This window comes from Salvia miltiorrhiza, chromosome 5, assembly GCF_028751815.1.
Source record: "Salvia miltiorrhiza cultivar Shanhuang (shh) chromosome 5, IMPLAD_Smil_shh, whole genome shotgun sequence".
In the NCBI taxonomy this organism is placed as follows: Eukaryota; Viridiplantae; Streptophyta; class Magnoliopsida; order Lamiales; family Lamiaceae; genus Salvia; species Salvia miltiorrhiza.
In genome coordinates this window covers 52,114,844-52,128,106 of record NC_080391.1, presented here as the reverse complement: position 1 = coordinate 52,128,106, position 13,263 = coordinate 52,114,844, and the positions used below count along the sequence as shown (strand labels likewise).

At 38.4% G+C, this 13,263-nt stretch overlaps 1 protein-coding gene across 3 annotated transcripts; it reads left to right on the top strand.

Moving 5' to 3' along the window:
• The first annotated feature begins 5,459 nt into the window (after positions 1–5,459).
• Positions 5,460–12,995, top strand: LOC131024907 (probable 1-deoxy-D-xylulose-5-phosphate synthase, chloroplastic). Of its 3 annotated transcripts, none has more exons than XM_057954460.1 (10): positions 5,460–5,730; positions 7,465–7,584; positions 7,685–7,846; positions 9,893–10,037; positions 10,163–10,431; positions 10,525–10,807; positions 11,020–11,312; positions 11,409–11,687; positions 11,775–12,059; positions 12,612–12,995. In XM_057954460.1, exons 2-10 carry the CDS (start codon positions 7,543–7,545, stop codon positions 12,759–12,761), a joined length of 1,908 nt encoding a protein of 635 aa, XP_057810443.1. In that variant the 5' UTR covers positions 5,460–5,730; positions 7,465–7,542; the 3' UTR covers positions 12,762–12,995. The 3 variants fall into 3 exon arrangements, with proteins under 3 accessions (XP_057810443.1, XP_057810442.1, XP_057810444.1); XM_057954459.1 differs by lacking the exon at positions 5,460–5,730 and adding an exon at positions 6,090–6,473; XM_057954461.1 differs by lacking the exon at positions 5,460–5,730 and adding an exon at positions 6,334–6,468.
• Positions 12,996–13,263: the final 268 nt, after the last annotated feature.

Here is a 13,263-nt window from a genome sequence, read left to right as displayed (position 1 = left end):
TAACACCTTTCTCTTTCATCCCCCATAACAGACGTCCCTTTCCTCTCTCTCCTCTCTCTTCTCTCTCTCCTCTCTCGACTGTCATTACCAACGCCATTGATGAGCTGGTAAAAAGCTTCGTAAGCTACGTGTATCCCATAACCACCGATTAAATCTAGCTAAAAACACTCGTAAATCCATAGAACAAGAGCTCGGGTGAAGGTTCGAGCTAGGAGTCAAGGAAGAGGAGTTATACTTTTTGTTACAGATCATAAGAGTAAGCTTCTAAACACATGAATTTACTTATATCTAAGCTTTATGAGCATGTATATAGATGAGTGAAGCATGAAACCAACTCCTAATTCGAGCTGGTAATTTTCGAAGATCACTAGGGTTGGAAGTCTTATAAAATTTTGTCGTCTTCTAACTTTAAAATGGAGCGTATATGCATGCTATTAAGATGTTATTTATTGGTCTTTGTATGAAAAGCATGATTTGATTTTGAGATATGGTTTATAAAGGTGTTAGGTGGTGTGATGTTGGAGTTGAGTATGAAAATGAGCCTATGAGATTGTAGTTATGATGGTTGATGGATTTAAATGATGATTAGAATTGTTTGATAACGATAATGATGAATTGGTTTGACAAGAAAATAGAGTATGCTTGGATATATGTTTAGGATGGACTAGTTGATGATTTAATTGGCTAGCTTTTAAGCTACTGACTTGATGGTTTTTGAAGGGGTTTTTGATACCCAAAAATCGTGAAAATTTTATGGTAATTATATATAAGTGTTAGGAAAGTTCATGTAAAATTTGAGGTCATTTGAGCATCGTCTGATAACCTTTTAAATTATGAGTCTCCAACTGCAACTGTCTACCGAAAGGGTGGAGGAAACAGATACTAGAATCACTTTTCTAGTAGTTTTTCGTGAGTTTATGGTTTCCAAATTTTTATATGAACAAGATGAACATGTTAGCTAGCTACCCATAAAAGTTTAAGTCTTTTTGACAAGATCTACTATTTTTATAAAATCAAAACTTTCAGTTGCACAAAACTGTCGAATATGGTAGATTGTAGGAAAATGATCGTATCTCCTAAACCACATAGAGTTTTGCAACCTACTTTTTTTTAAATGAAACTAGACGTTAAGAGGTTTCAAATGATATGAGTCCCAAACCCAGGAGAGTTCCGAGGTAAAGCAGTTTATTACTTGAAGTTGGGACAGAGTATATGAAGTCAAGTATGGTCTTTCACTAATTACACCTACCTTGATCTAGTAAATTGCATGTGTTAATGGTGATAACTATACACCTTAGTAATTCATAAAAAGGCTAAAGGAGTATATATGTATGTTAATATATGTATATAGATGTAATACTTTTCCGTGATAAATGTACTTAACCGAATTTTGGTTCTCTTGAGAGATTTAACCACATGGTGAAGTTATTAAGCATTATGTGAATTATCATATATATGTTAAAGAATGTGTTATAACCCCACAACTTTAGTATGTGATTGTTAGATGGGTTTGAGTATTTAGGAGTCGTTCCTTAATGGACTGATTAGACTTAAAATTTGGTGATGCATTGGAAATAAAAATGATGAATATTTAGGATTTGTTATAAGAGAGTTTTGTTACGAAGAGTGATTAGTTACAAGGGAGCAAAGGAAGACTAGTACTTAGATAAGAATAGTAAACCTAATGAGGATTTGTCTAATTGACGTTATTTTATTACATGACCGTCTATGCCAACGATGATATCTGAAGATACGAGTCAAGGGCATAAGTAGGATTTCTCTGAAGTACGAGGACTAAAGCTAAGATTTCCAGGTGGGCATTATTTTCTAATACCCCTATTACTGGTTTTCTAAATGATGATTATGATGATGTCTATAAGTTTTTAAGATGATTTGAGATAAATTGATGTTTGAACTAATTAACTTGCCGAGTTTTGATGACGATGAGCCTGTACGTTACCCTCTACGGATGAAACGATTTCGGGTCCTGCCAAAGGCGGGATTGTGTACACGGAGGTAACCGTGAGCTGTATACCGGGTTGGCCGGTCAAAAATGACTGTGAGCCGACTGTCAGGTCGGCCGGTTACGGTGCTTGAGAAGGAGGCCTACTTCTCAGTACCATGATGATGATGATGAGTTGTAGAAGTGGTACTACATGCTAATTATTTATGACTGCAGTCTATTTTTTTGACTTTATGATGCTTATAATTTATCAATTGCTTACACAGGTTCTTTTTAAGTAAAACCCCTGCGTGATGTATAAATGGCAAGTTAAATGTATAGCTCTAAGAGCGAGATTGTTTATTTTCGGCTTATGTCCACTGAGTATTTTATACTCAGCCCTGCATATATTTCTAAATGTGCAGGATGAGCAAGGAGAGAGATTGGGGGATCGCTGGAGGGCTGTTGTTCATAGACGAACCTTTTGAGTACCGTATTTTACTTCTATACGGTTGTACGAATAGTTGAAGACTATGTTCTTGAAACTTAATTAGGAATGTCACTCTCAGCTATATGTCTTCATACATATAGTCTGATCACGTTTTGCTGTGCTACCCTGAACAATATGAATCGTTGTAAATATTTAGCTGTACTCCCTTTGTGTTCATTGACTAGAACCTTGATACACTTGAATAAATGAAGGCGATAATATTTCTATTAAGTTTGATGATAATTTATTTGTTTTAACTTAATTATTAGTAGCTTCCGCTTAACGAGTCTTTCAGATTCTCTTGTTCAACCCTATCATTTTATTAGTCGTATCGATACCCAATCTACGCTATCACTGGCTAGATGTCGGGCTGCGACAAGTATCTTCTTGAGCCGGTCCCTTCTTTGACGGTTCTCCTTCTTGAGGCTCGGTTTTAGGCACCTCATCTCCTTGGTTCATCTTTAGATCAACCATATTGAGGTTAGCAAAAGATTCTGCTAACTCCTGTAGATCTTCTAATCCGATTCTGTCAAGGCTTTTCATGATATTTGCCTTTCATGATTCGGATTATGTCATTCGGCTGCAACTCCTTGGGTGCTGCATCGAATAGAGGTAGATACGTTGGGTCTTTGGACCATTGATTCCGAATTTTTCCGGAACATGGTTTTCGCCTTTCGATCTCCTCCACTCTTTTCTGGATATCACGCAAGAGGATTAGTATTTCCTCTTGTTTGAGTGATATTTTACTCATCTCCATCGGTAGCTCATACAGCTTGTTGCCGTAATACTCCACCGTCTTTTGAATCTCCCGCAAGTTGACATTGTCGGAAGAGTCTGGCTCGATCTTGTGGTAGCTTGGATAAGCTACTCCCGCCTTATTTTTTGGTTCCATCAATCGTGCGACTGATGGGCCTCGTCTCTGGTTCGTTCAATCACCGTCCTGGTTGCGGCGAGTCCCATGAGGTTCTCATGGTAGAATTGGATACTCGTGATAATATCACGAATAATCTCGACATCTTCTCCTCGTCGTAAGTTAGTAACGAGGGCTCGATTGTTCCAGTTGAGTCCATCTAGTAGACGGGTGATTTCGCTCTCCAAATGTTGGAGAGAATTCCTGTAGGGTACACATCTCGGACACTTGTCCGGATCCATAATTTTCATGGAGTCTCCTCCCACATAGGTTAATTATAAAATAAATTAAAAATTACATAATTCCTCTATAAAAACCCGCTCTGATACCATTTTCAACAAGGATCTTTTAAACTATTTTTTGCTCGAAAGTACGTGGCGTTGTCTCACAGTCCAGACCCAGATTACCAGGTAATCTATCGGGCACGAGGAAAGTTTCCAGCCGATATACCATTCAAGCCCAATCTTATACATGTTTTAGGTATAAATTGTCTTTTAGTTAACAAACAAAAGTTTCTGGGGTGAATCTACAAAATTTCATTCAAGGGGGGGTTAATCTAAATATTCAAGACATGGAAAAGTGCAATTTGAGACAAATCTCAAAGTTGGTATATTTTTTCGCAACTATGGAAAGGTTAGAGGCAAAATGAGAATTGAGTTAAAGTTGGTATATTTTGAGGCCAATTACCCATTTTCAACAAGGATCTTTTAAACTGTTTTTTGCTCGAAAGTACGTGGCGTTGTCTCACAGTCCAGACCCAGATTACCAGGTAATCTATCGGGCACGAGGAAAGTTTCCAGCCGATATACCATTCAAGCCCAATCTTATACATGTTTTAGGTATAAATTGTCTTTTAGTTAACAAACAAAAGTTTTGGGGTGAATCTACAAAATTTCATTCAAGGGGGGGTTAATCTAAATATTCAAGACATGGAAAAGTGCAATTTGAGACAAATCTCAAAGTTGGTATATTTTTTCGCAACTATGGAAAGCTGCGAGGCAAAACAAGAATTGGAGCAAAGTTCATATATTTTGGGGCTAACATCCCTAAGAATAATATTGTTCTTTTAAGCTCAAAATGAGCAGTTTTTAGATTTTTTTGGGTATTTTTGTTTTTTTCACCTTTTGTCTTTGATAATGAATGGATAAAATCAGTCATTGACCCTTTTTTATATATAAAAATTAGATAGATTTTACGTGTTTCTTTTATGATTGACAATTTTGTTTTTAGTTTATTAAAATATGTACAATCCAAACTTAACTCTATTGCTTAACCCATATTATATTTGACAGGTATTTATGAATTTATGTTATATTTGACAGCGTATATTCAATAATCTGGATTTTTTATGTTATAATTATGAATGATGTAGTACTCTAGATAAGATAATATAATAAATTAATTGAATTGAATCATTATGTATTACTCCCATCATTTTTTATTAAGTGTCCATAGCTATCAAAATACACATACCAATAAAATAAGACACTTATTAAAAAACAAGGAAAATATTAAAATAGGACACTTTAATAAAAAAACGGAGGGAGTATGCGATATTGGTGTGTTCTTTTTAACTGTAAATTCCTATCATCAATTTGAATACTTCTGACTCATTTTTTAAATTGAGTATTGATGATGAAGTTGAATAAAACCTTCATTTCCCATGTGTTTTGTTATATGCAGGGGCGGATTCATAATTTTTTTTGGATATAATATATAATAATTAATAAATAGTAATTATTTTTTTGTCATTAGTTCAACCATAATAATAAAAACGTACAACTTCATTTGTTTCAGTAGCGGGTGTAACTGAATCACATAAAGATTGACCTCTACGTTTTTAAGAAGAAAAAAAAAACATTCCATTTGCTATAAAAATAAATTAATCCAATTTAGCATTCATAAACAACAAATCACAAATATAGTTCTTAATTATCCATTCACACGAATTCACACAATTAAAATTTGACAAATAGTAGCATTCTAAATTAACATATGTATTATTCCACTGGAAATCGGCTAAATTAACAAATGTATTCAAATTTCACAAATATCAATCTCCTCCTTTCACTAAAAAATGGGCTGCCCTGCCCCTACACTCACAATTTCACAATATTATAATCTAATCTCTAGCTACTGCTCTACAAAAAGAAGAAAATTGCAAATTCTAATCTAATTGGAAAACAGAGGAAAAATTGCATCTTCACAAAAAGAAAAAATTGCAAACTCACTGCGACGAGTCTGCAAGCAGCCGACGGAGTAGACTCTAGCTTCCTCGACTCGGCGCCGGCGGTAGTGCCCAGTCTCTTCGACGCGGTGGCGGTGGTGTGGCCGGATAGCGGGCGGCGGGGAACGGCGCAAGAAGGGTTTGAAATTTGAAATGTTTAGGTCTGTTCCGTTGCGTTTCATTTACAGCATATTTAGTTTTATATATATATATATATATATATATTTTTAAAAAAAAATTCAAAATTTGAGGCCCCCTGGATCCGCTGGTTATATGTTTTCTCCATAGGCATTTCCCATGACATCTTCTGCTATATATATATATATTGATTGACTATGAATCTTATAATATATGTATATTTTGTTATTCAAAAGAAAGTCTATTTCTATATTACTGAAAAGGTAAATAAAAGCGCTCCATTGGGCCCATAAAATTGACCAAAATAAAATATATTTTGGATCAAAATTGGAATGCCCAAATATGTTTGTAAAGAGCCCATGAAAGGCCCATTTTTTTTTTCATCTTCAACTCCATATCTCAGCATCACGATATCACTCTTGCAAGAAATGCGCACTTTGTCATTTTGCTCACATCGTTGTGTTCATATTCAACAACGACTCTGTAAAAAATTGGAGTGATTCTTTCTCCAGAACTTTCTGGGCTTTTCTGATCGTCTAAATTTGTACAGCAAGAATTTGTTCTTGAACTTTTTGATTGTGTTTGGTGCGAAATTTCTTGCTCTTGCTCAATGGCTGCTTCTTCTTGTCAAAACCCTTTTAGGATTAGTGCTAATCTTGTTGGGAGTTCAAGATTTTTGCTTCCGAAAGTAGAATTATCAGTAGTTAATTTCCCTCCAAATGTAGAATTTTCAAGACTCGGTTTTTACCGAAGTTTGACGTGTAAGGTGAATTCTTGTTTTTGTTATTGTATTTTGAGAAATTAATGTTTTTAGCTCGTGAATGGATCAAAATTTTTCCGTCTAGGTTGATAAGGTTTATTGACTTTTTCATTGCTGTGGAGTGTGTGCGCGCGCGCGCGCGCGTGTGCTTGTATCATAATTTTGGGTTTTTGATGTATCTGAATTATCATTCACCTCTATTTTTTATGTGTATATATGTTTTTTTGATCGAGATGACTAAGAGTAATGAATTCCAGATTATTCCTTTGTTAGTTTTTTATTTCCATGTGATGATGCTATGTTGGGTACTTGGCTTCGAAAGGAAAAGGAATTCTATATATAGTCGAATTTCCATACATTTTGAAGAGCTAAGAGATATAGGAATGCGGTCAATGCTAGTAAAATTGATAATGGATCAAGTTAGAGGGGGTACAATCACAACCCCATAATCATATTCCCTTGTCAGCATTGCAATTGCTTGCTTGAGTAGTTAGTATTAGGGTTAGGGTTGAAAACTCATAGCGTTCATTAGGGAGGAATGGATGGTGTTAAACGATGCAGAATGAGTTTGTTTTTTCGTCATGAATAACAAGATCATTGGAAGATGTTTATTGTTATATGTTGTATTTCCTTAATTCGTGCAGCAATTCTGTTGCAAGTCTTTTCAATTGGTGTGCGAGTCGCTAGGTTTTTCTGCCCATAAATCCTTTATTTACGTTGAGTTAAGAAAGAGATTCTCTGCGAGTTGGGTGTCAATGACTCTTCTCACCCTACTTATTTTTTGTTTGAGCTTCCACGTGGCTGCGTTTGCTTTCAGATTCTACAAAATTAATGAAATTGACTTATTTGAGATACCATCTTATATTGCTGTTTCTTGAGCTATTCTACGAAATATGGTATTTATTGGCGTGAGAGTACCCTCAGCATATGTTGTTGTTTTGGTTTTCATGTGTTTTTTTTAAGAACTTGTCGTGAAATATGCTACTTGTTGATGTAGGAGTATGGCGGTCATGTACATTGCTCATCGAACACTGATGGTGCCGTGAACGAGGAGGCCCTAACACCGATTCTTGATATGGTTGACAATCCCATGAATTTGAAAAATTTAAGTTTGAAGGTTTGGTCAGCTTTCAGATATCTTTTCATTTGTACTACCGATAAACTCTTGGAATTTGAATCTATAATAGACCTCTGCTAACATAAGCAACTGTGTGCAGGAGCTGAAGCAGCTGGCTGATGATATTCGAACAGAATTATCCATCATGTCAAAAACTAACAAATCTTTTCGACCGAGCCTATCCGTGGTAGAACTAGCAGTTGCTATTCATCACGTTTTTCATGCCCCAGTGGACAAGATACTCTGGGATATGGAAGACCAAGTAAGATATCTATTTGTAGATATAAACATCAATTTTACACTTATTGTGTGATAGCGTGTAGATCAGCTGCAGCCTGTAGATTTAGGATTATCTTTATTTTATTAGTTTTTGTTAGTTTCATAGTTATCTTTTATTTTTCGCAGTAGTTCAATTATTTAGGGTTAAGTTATTTAGGTCAGACTCATGGGCTCCAAGTCATTTAATTGGGCCTCAAGTCATTAGGTCTATATATAGTTCTTTACGACTTAGGGTTAAGGATATCAGGGCATCATTGTTTAGGGACAGCAATAGCTGTAGGGCAGAGATATTTTTCTCTGAGGGCCTCGCAGGAGGAGTTTATATATCGTATTTTTATTTTCTTTCTTCTTTCTTCATCTTCACACGCCTTTACTCTATCAAATTGGTGCGGTGAACGATGGTTACTACGCGAAGTACCGAATCTCGTTTGGAGGATGTAGAGAAGGCGATTGGGGAATTGTCTGGCGTCATTCGGGAGTTGCGGACTTTCCAAGCGTCAACAGAAGCCCGCCACTCATCCATGGAGACCAAACTTGATGCCTTGATGAAGAAGTTTTCCATCTCTGTTGATACTCCACACGACGAGGAATCAGGCGGGAGTCACCACAACGAGGAGGAGATTTTACCACCCATGCACAAGATGGACCTTCCAGGTTTTGATGGGTCCGATGCACACTCTTGGTTGGCTCGTGCTGAACAATATTTTTTAGTGCACGCTACGCCCACTGATCAACGCGTTAAAATTGCACTCATTGCTATGTCCGGTTCTGCCATGCCATGGATACAGATGTTGCTGCGACGCTGCCCTACTTTGACTTGGTCGCGTTTTACTCGCGAGTTATTGATTCGTTTCGGGGATGGGTCTGCTATTAATGGCTTTGAAGCTTTAGTTACTACAAAGCAGACGGGGACTCTGGAGGAGTATATTTCTGCTTTCGAAGCTCGAGTATCCCAGCTGCCGGAATTCTCGGATGAGCAATACTTGGGTTTTTTCCTCGGGGGATTGAAGAAGGAACTTCGCATGATGATTCAGGACCCGACTATTACAGACTATTCTGCTGCTGTCCAGATGGCAAGAAAGCTCGACTCGGTTTGTACTCCACAAACGAGTTCTCCCTCTTTTCGGGTTACCACTACCCCGACACCTCCATCACGGTTTAGTTTCCAGCCGCATTCTTCCCCAGTCAGACATCACAGCCCTCCACCCACGACGAACACATCATCGGTTGTCTCCCACACGTCGTCCGCTTCTCCGACTGCATCCCTCACTTCGTCTGCCCCTCCCCGTAATTTTCGCAACATCTCCACTGAGGAGTACATGAAACATCGTGCAGCTGGCACTTGTTTTCGTTGCAGCCTGAAATTTGGGCCGTTGCACCGCTGCCCACCTAAAACACTACAGGTTTTAATCGGTGACATGGAAGATTACCCGGGCAGGGACCTAGAGAATTCTGAGGATACCGGGCTGAAGGAGGAAGTCCCATGGGGTCATGTGAATCAGCAACCGCCTTGAGGACAAGGCTGTTTCGACAGGCGGGCAATTGATAGCGTGTAGATCAGCTGCAGCCTGTAGATTTAGGATTATCTTTATTTTATTAGTTTTTGTTAGTTTCATAGTTATCTTTTATTTTTCGCAGTAGTTCAATTATTTAGGGTTAAGTTATTTAGGTCAGACTCATGGGCTCCAAGTCATTTAATTGGGCCTCAAGTCATTAGGTCTGTATATAGTTCTTTACGACTTAGGGTTAAGGATATCAGGGGATCATTGTTTAGGGACAGCAATAGCTGTAGGGCAGAGATATTTTTCTCTGAGGGCCTCGCAGGAGGAGTTTATATATCGTATTTTTATTTTCTTTCTTCTTTCTTCATCTTCACACGCCTTTACTCTATCATTGTGCCTTTACTTTTTATTCATGAATTATTTGATGATGAGCGTGTAACTTGTGACGGAGATCAAGCAGATTGTATTGCTTACTGTAAATTTACCTCGGGGCTTCATTCACTCTCCTCTGCTATTGACTTGAACAGACATATCCTCACAAGCTTCTCACAGGGAGAAGGGCTTGCCTGAATAAATCAGGGCAGGTTGACGATCTTTCCAGCTATGCATGTCGTAATGAGTATGACCCGTTTGGAGCTGGGCATGGATGTAGCAGCATATCTTCTGGACTTGGTAACCTAGTCGAAGTTACCTTTATTTGGTTTGCCTTTTCAGATATCTAATAATGGCTTTCTTTGATTGGTGTCGTGATATCATAAATTGAGTATTTCAACTCCAGTTTTGTGTTTTTTATCCAGGAATGGCTGTTGCACGAGATATTAAGGGAAAAAGAGATCGTATAGTTTCAGTAATCAGCAATGAAACGACCATGGCCGGCCAGGTGTATGAGGCTATGAGCAATGCAGGTTATTTGGATTCAAATATGGTAGTGATATTAAACGACCGTCATCACTCATCAAATCCTAAGCTCGATCAAGCCCCAAAGGCATCGATCAATGCTGTATCTAGTACTCTTAGCAAGCTGCAATCTAGTCAGTTTTTCCGCAAATTTAGAGAAGTTGCCAAGGTATTCATGATCATCCCTTGACAAGAAAACAATCATAACTTCGAGGAGATTTCTTCCTTTTAACACATCAGAGCACTTGCTGCGTTATTTCAGGTTCTTACTAAGAGAATTGGCCGTGGGATGCACGAATGGGCTGCCAAAATCGATGAGTATGCACGAGGGATGGTGGGTCCTCCGGGATCAACTCTATTTGAGGAGCTCGGGTTGTATTATATTGGCCCTGTTGATGGGCATAACATTGAAGACCTACTTTGTGTTTTGCACGAAGTGGCTTCATTGGATTCGATGGGACCGGTTCTTGTTCATGTCGTAACGAAGGAGGAGTATGCAGTAGAAGATAACCAGATGGGTAAAGTATCGGAAGAATGTGTCGAAGGTTTGCTCCATTTCTGGTAGTTCCTGTTAATAGTTCTGTTTCTATGATTACTTCTTGCTAAAATAACGATCTTGCTCTCGTTCTGTGAAGAGAGGCTTACACTAGTAGGTTTCAATTTATATATAATGATGGCATTCGTGAAGCTACTGTGTTGGATCGATATTTATTTTCTCTCTTTATTTCTTTCCTCTTCTAATGATGTTGGCAATCAGGTCCCTTTACCATTGAAGCAGCGCCCTTCAGGTCTCGACCTCAAACATATAGCGACCACTTTGCAAAGGCTTTGATCACAGAGGCGGAGATAGACGAAGATATTGTGGTGGTCCATGCAGGGATGGGAATGGAGACATCATTTCGAGCATTAAAAGATAAATTGCGTGACAGATTTTTCGACGTTGGTATGGCCGAGCAGCATGCAGTAACTTTCTCTGCTGGGCTTGCTTGTGGAGGATTGAAGCCTTTCTGTATAATTCCTGCGTCGTTCCTGCAGAGAGCATACGATCAGGTTCCAACTTTCCTCCCCGAGCTTCGACCTAAAGGATCTTGAATTTGGATTTTGAATACATTTTTATGTGTCTGAAACTTTTTCCTAATGCGTTAGGTAGTTCACGACGTAGACAGGCAGAAGATTCCTGTGCGTTTTGTTCTCACAAGTGCCGGACTAGTCGGGTCCGATGGTGCCACGCATTCAGGAGCCTTTGACATAACATTCATGTCGTGCCTGCCTAACATGATCGTGATGGCACCATCTGACGAGATTGAGCTTGCTCGTATGGTGAGCACTGCTGCGGACATTGAGGACCGACCAGTTTGCTTTCGCTATCCTAGAGGTGCCATTGCTAGTATGGACCCTAACTTGCATCTTCGTGAACCGATTGAGGTAGTATATCGCCTCGTATATTTTGATCCGTTCGCACCATCTTGCTTTATATGAAAGTTTCTAATACCTATGATCGTATGTCGTTAGGTTGGTAGAGGAAGGTTACTCGTAGAGGGTAAAGATATCGCTCTGCTCGGCTTTGGTTCCATGGTACAAAATTGTCTTCGGGCGCATGCCATTCTCTCGAATATGGGTATAGATGTCACCGTTGCTGACGCGAGATTTTGCAAGCCGCTCGACATAAAGCTGGTGAGGATGCTATGCAAGAACCACAAGTTCCTCATCACAGTCGAGGAAGGTTCTATCGGAGGTTTTGGAGCACACGTCGCTCAGTTCATTTCTCTCGACGGCCTTCTCGATGCTGGAATTAAGGTACATGTTTTCGTATTTTACGCGTTAAATAGAGTAAACGTGCTTATGATCGTAATATATGTCGAGAGTCGACTATCGTGTGAGAACTCGTGTTTTCCGGATATAGAAATGGAATTATAGCATGAATCCTTGTTTATGTCGCATCCTTTGAGCGGTTTTCAATAACGTCCCGATGTTAAATAAATGGTTAAATTGCATATAAATTACTGGGCTTTATATAGTCTGATATTTCACATTGCTCCAAAATGATAGCACGCCACATGAGATTTTAGGAGCTGCAAATATCACCTCGAAACCTAATTGTGAAAATGTTGAAAGGTCGTGTATAGAATTGTAATTTATGAAATATTGGGACATTGTTGAAAAACTCTCGATCAGGTAGGTGGGGACGTAAACTGATATTTACCCTTGAAAATATCTAGGCTCTTGTAGAGAAGTCGACAAACTATTTATACACGTGTTTTTCTCCCGTGGTTTTGTCGCGAACGTAGAAACGAGTCGCTCTCGTTCGTGTCTAACCGGGTGCTTCATTGCCGTTTTTTCTTGTTGCAGTGGCGCCCCATCACGCTGCCCGACAACTACATCGAGGGGGCACAGCCTAACGATCAGCTTGCGGCTGCAGGGCTGACCGGAAACCACATTGCTGCGACGGCGTTGAATCTCCTCGGCCGCACCCGCGACGCTCTTCTCTTGATGTGCTAGTGTATGCTACCCGCCACAAGTAAATGTAAAATACATTAGGGTTAACATCAACAATGTATAGAGTCTTTGTGCATATGTAACAAAAAGTGCGACTCTATTTTTGGTTGGGAAGGTTTTTTTTTTTTTTTGGAAAAAAAAGGAATTTAAAGAAAGAAAGACACTCATACTCTAGTCTTTTAAATTAAATTTTGTGAAACTTATTCTTACATTTTTATTTTTATTTTTTTTGTGGAACTCATATTTTTATTAAAATTCGAATCAGTACAGTAGTATTTTTCCATATACCACTTGGAAACAAAAGTTCATTAATTGTAGGACTTTTTTCTATGTAATTTCAAGAAAATGACTTAGCATTCCCTCAACAATAAAAAATAAAAAGGATTAAGCAAGGAAAAAATCAAAGATTTGACTCAAAGGCCCATCCCCATATTAATACCAATGGAATAAAGTGAAAATAACATTTAATAGCATTTTCTCACTTTTAGTTTGAGAATACCAATAT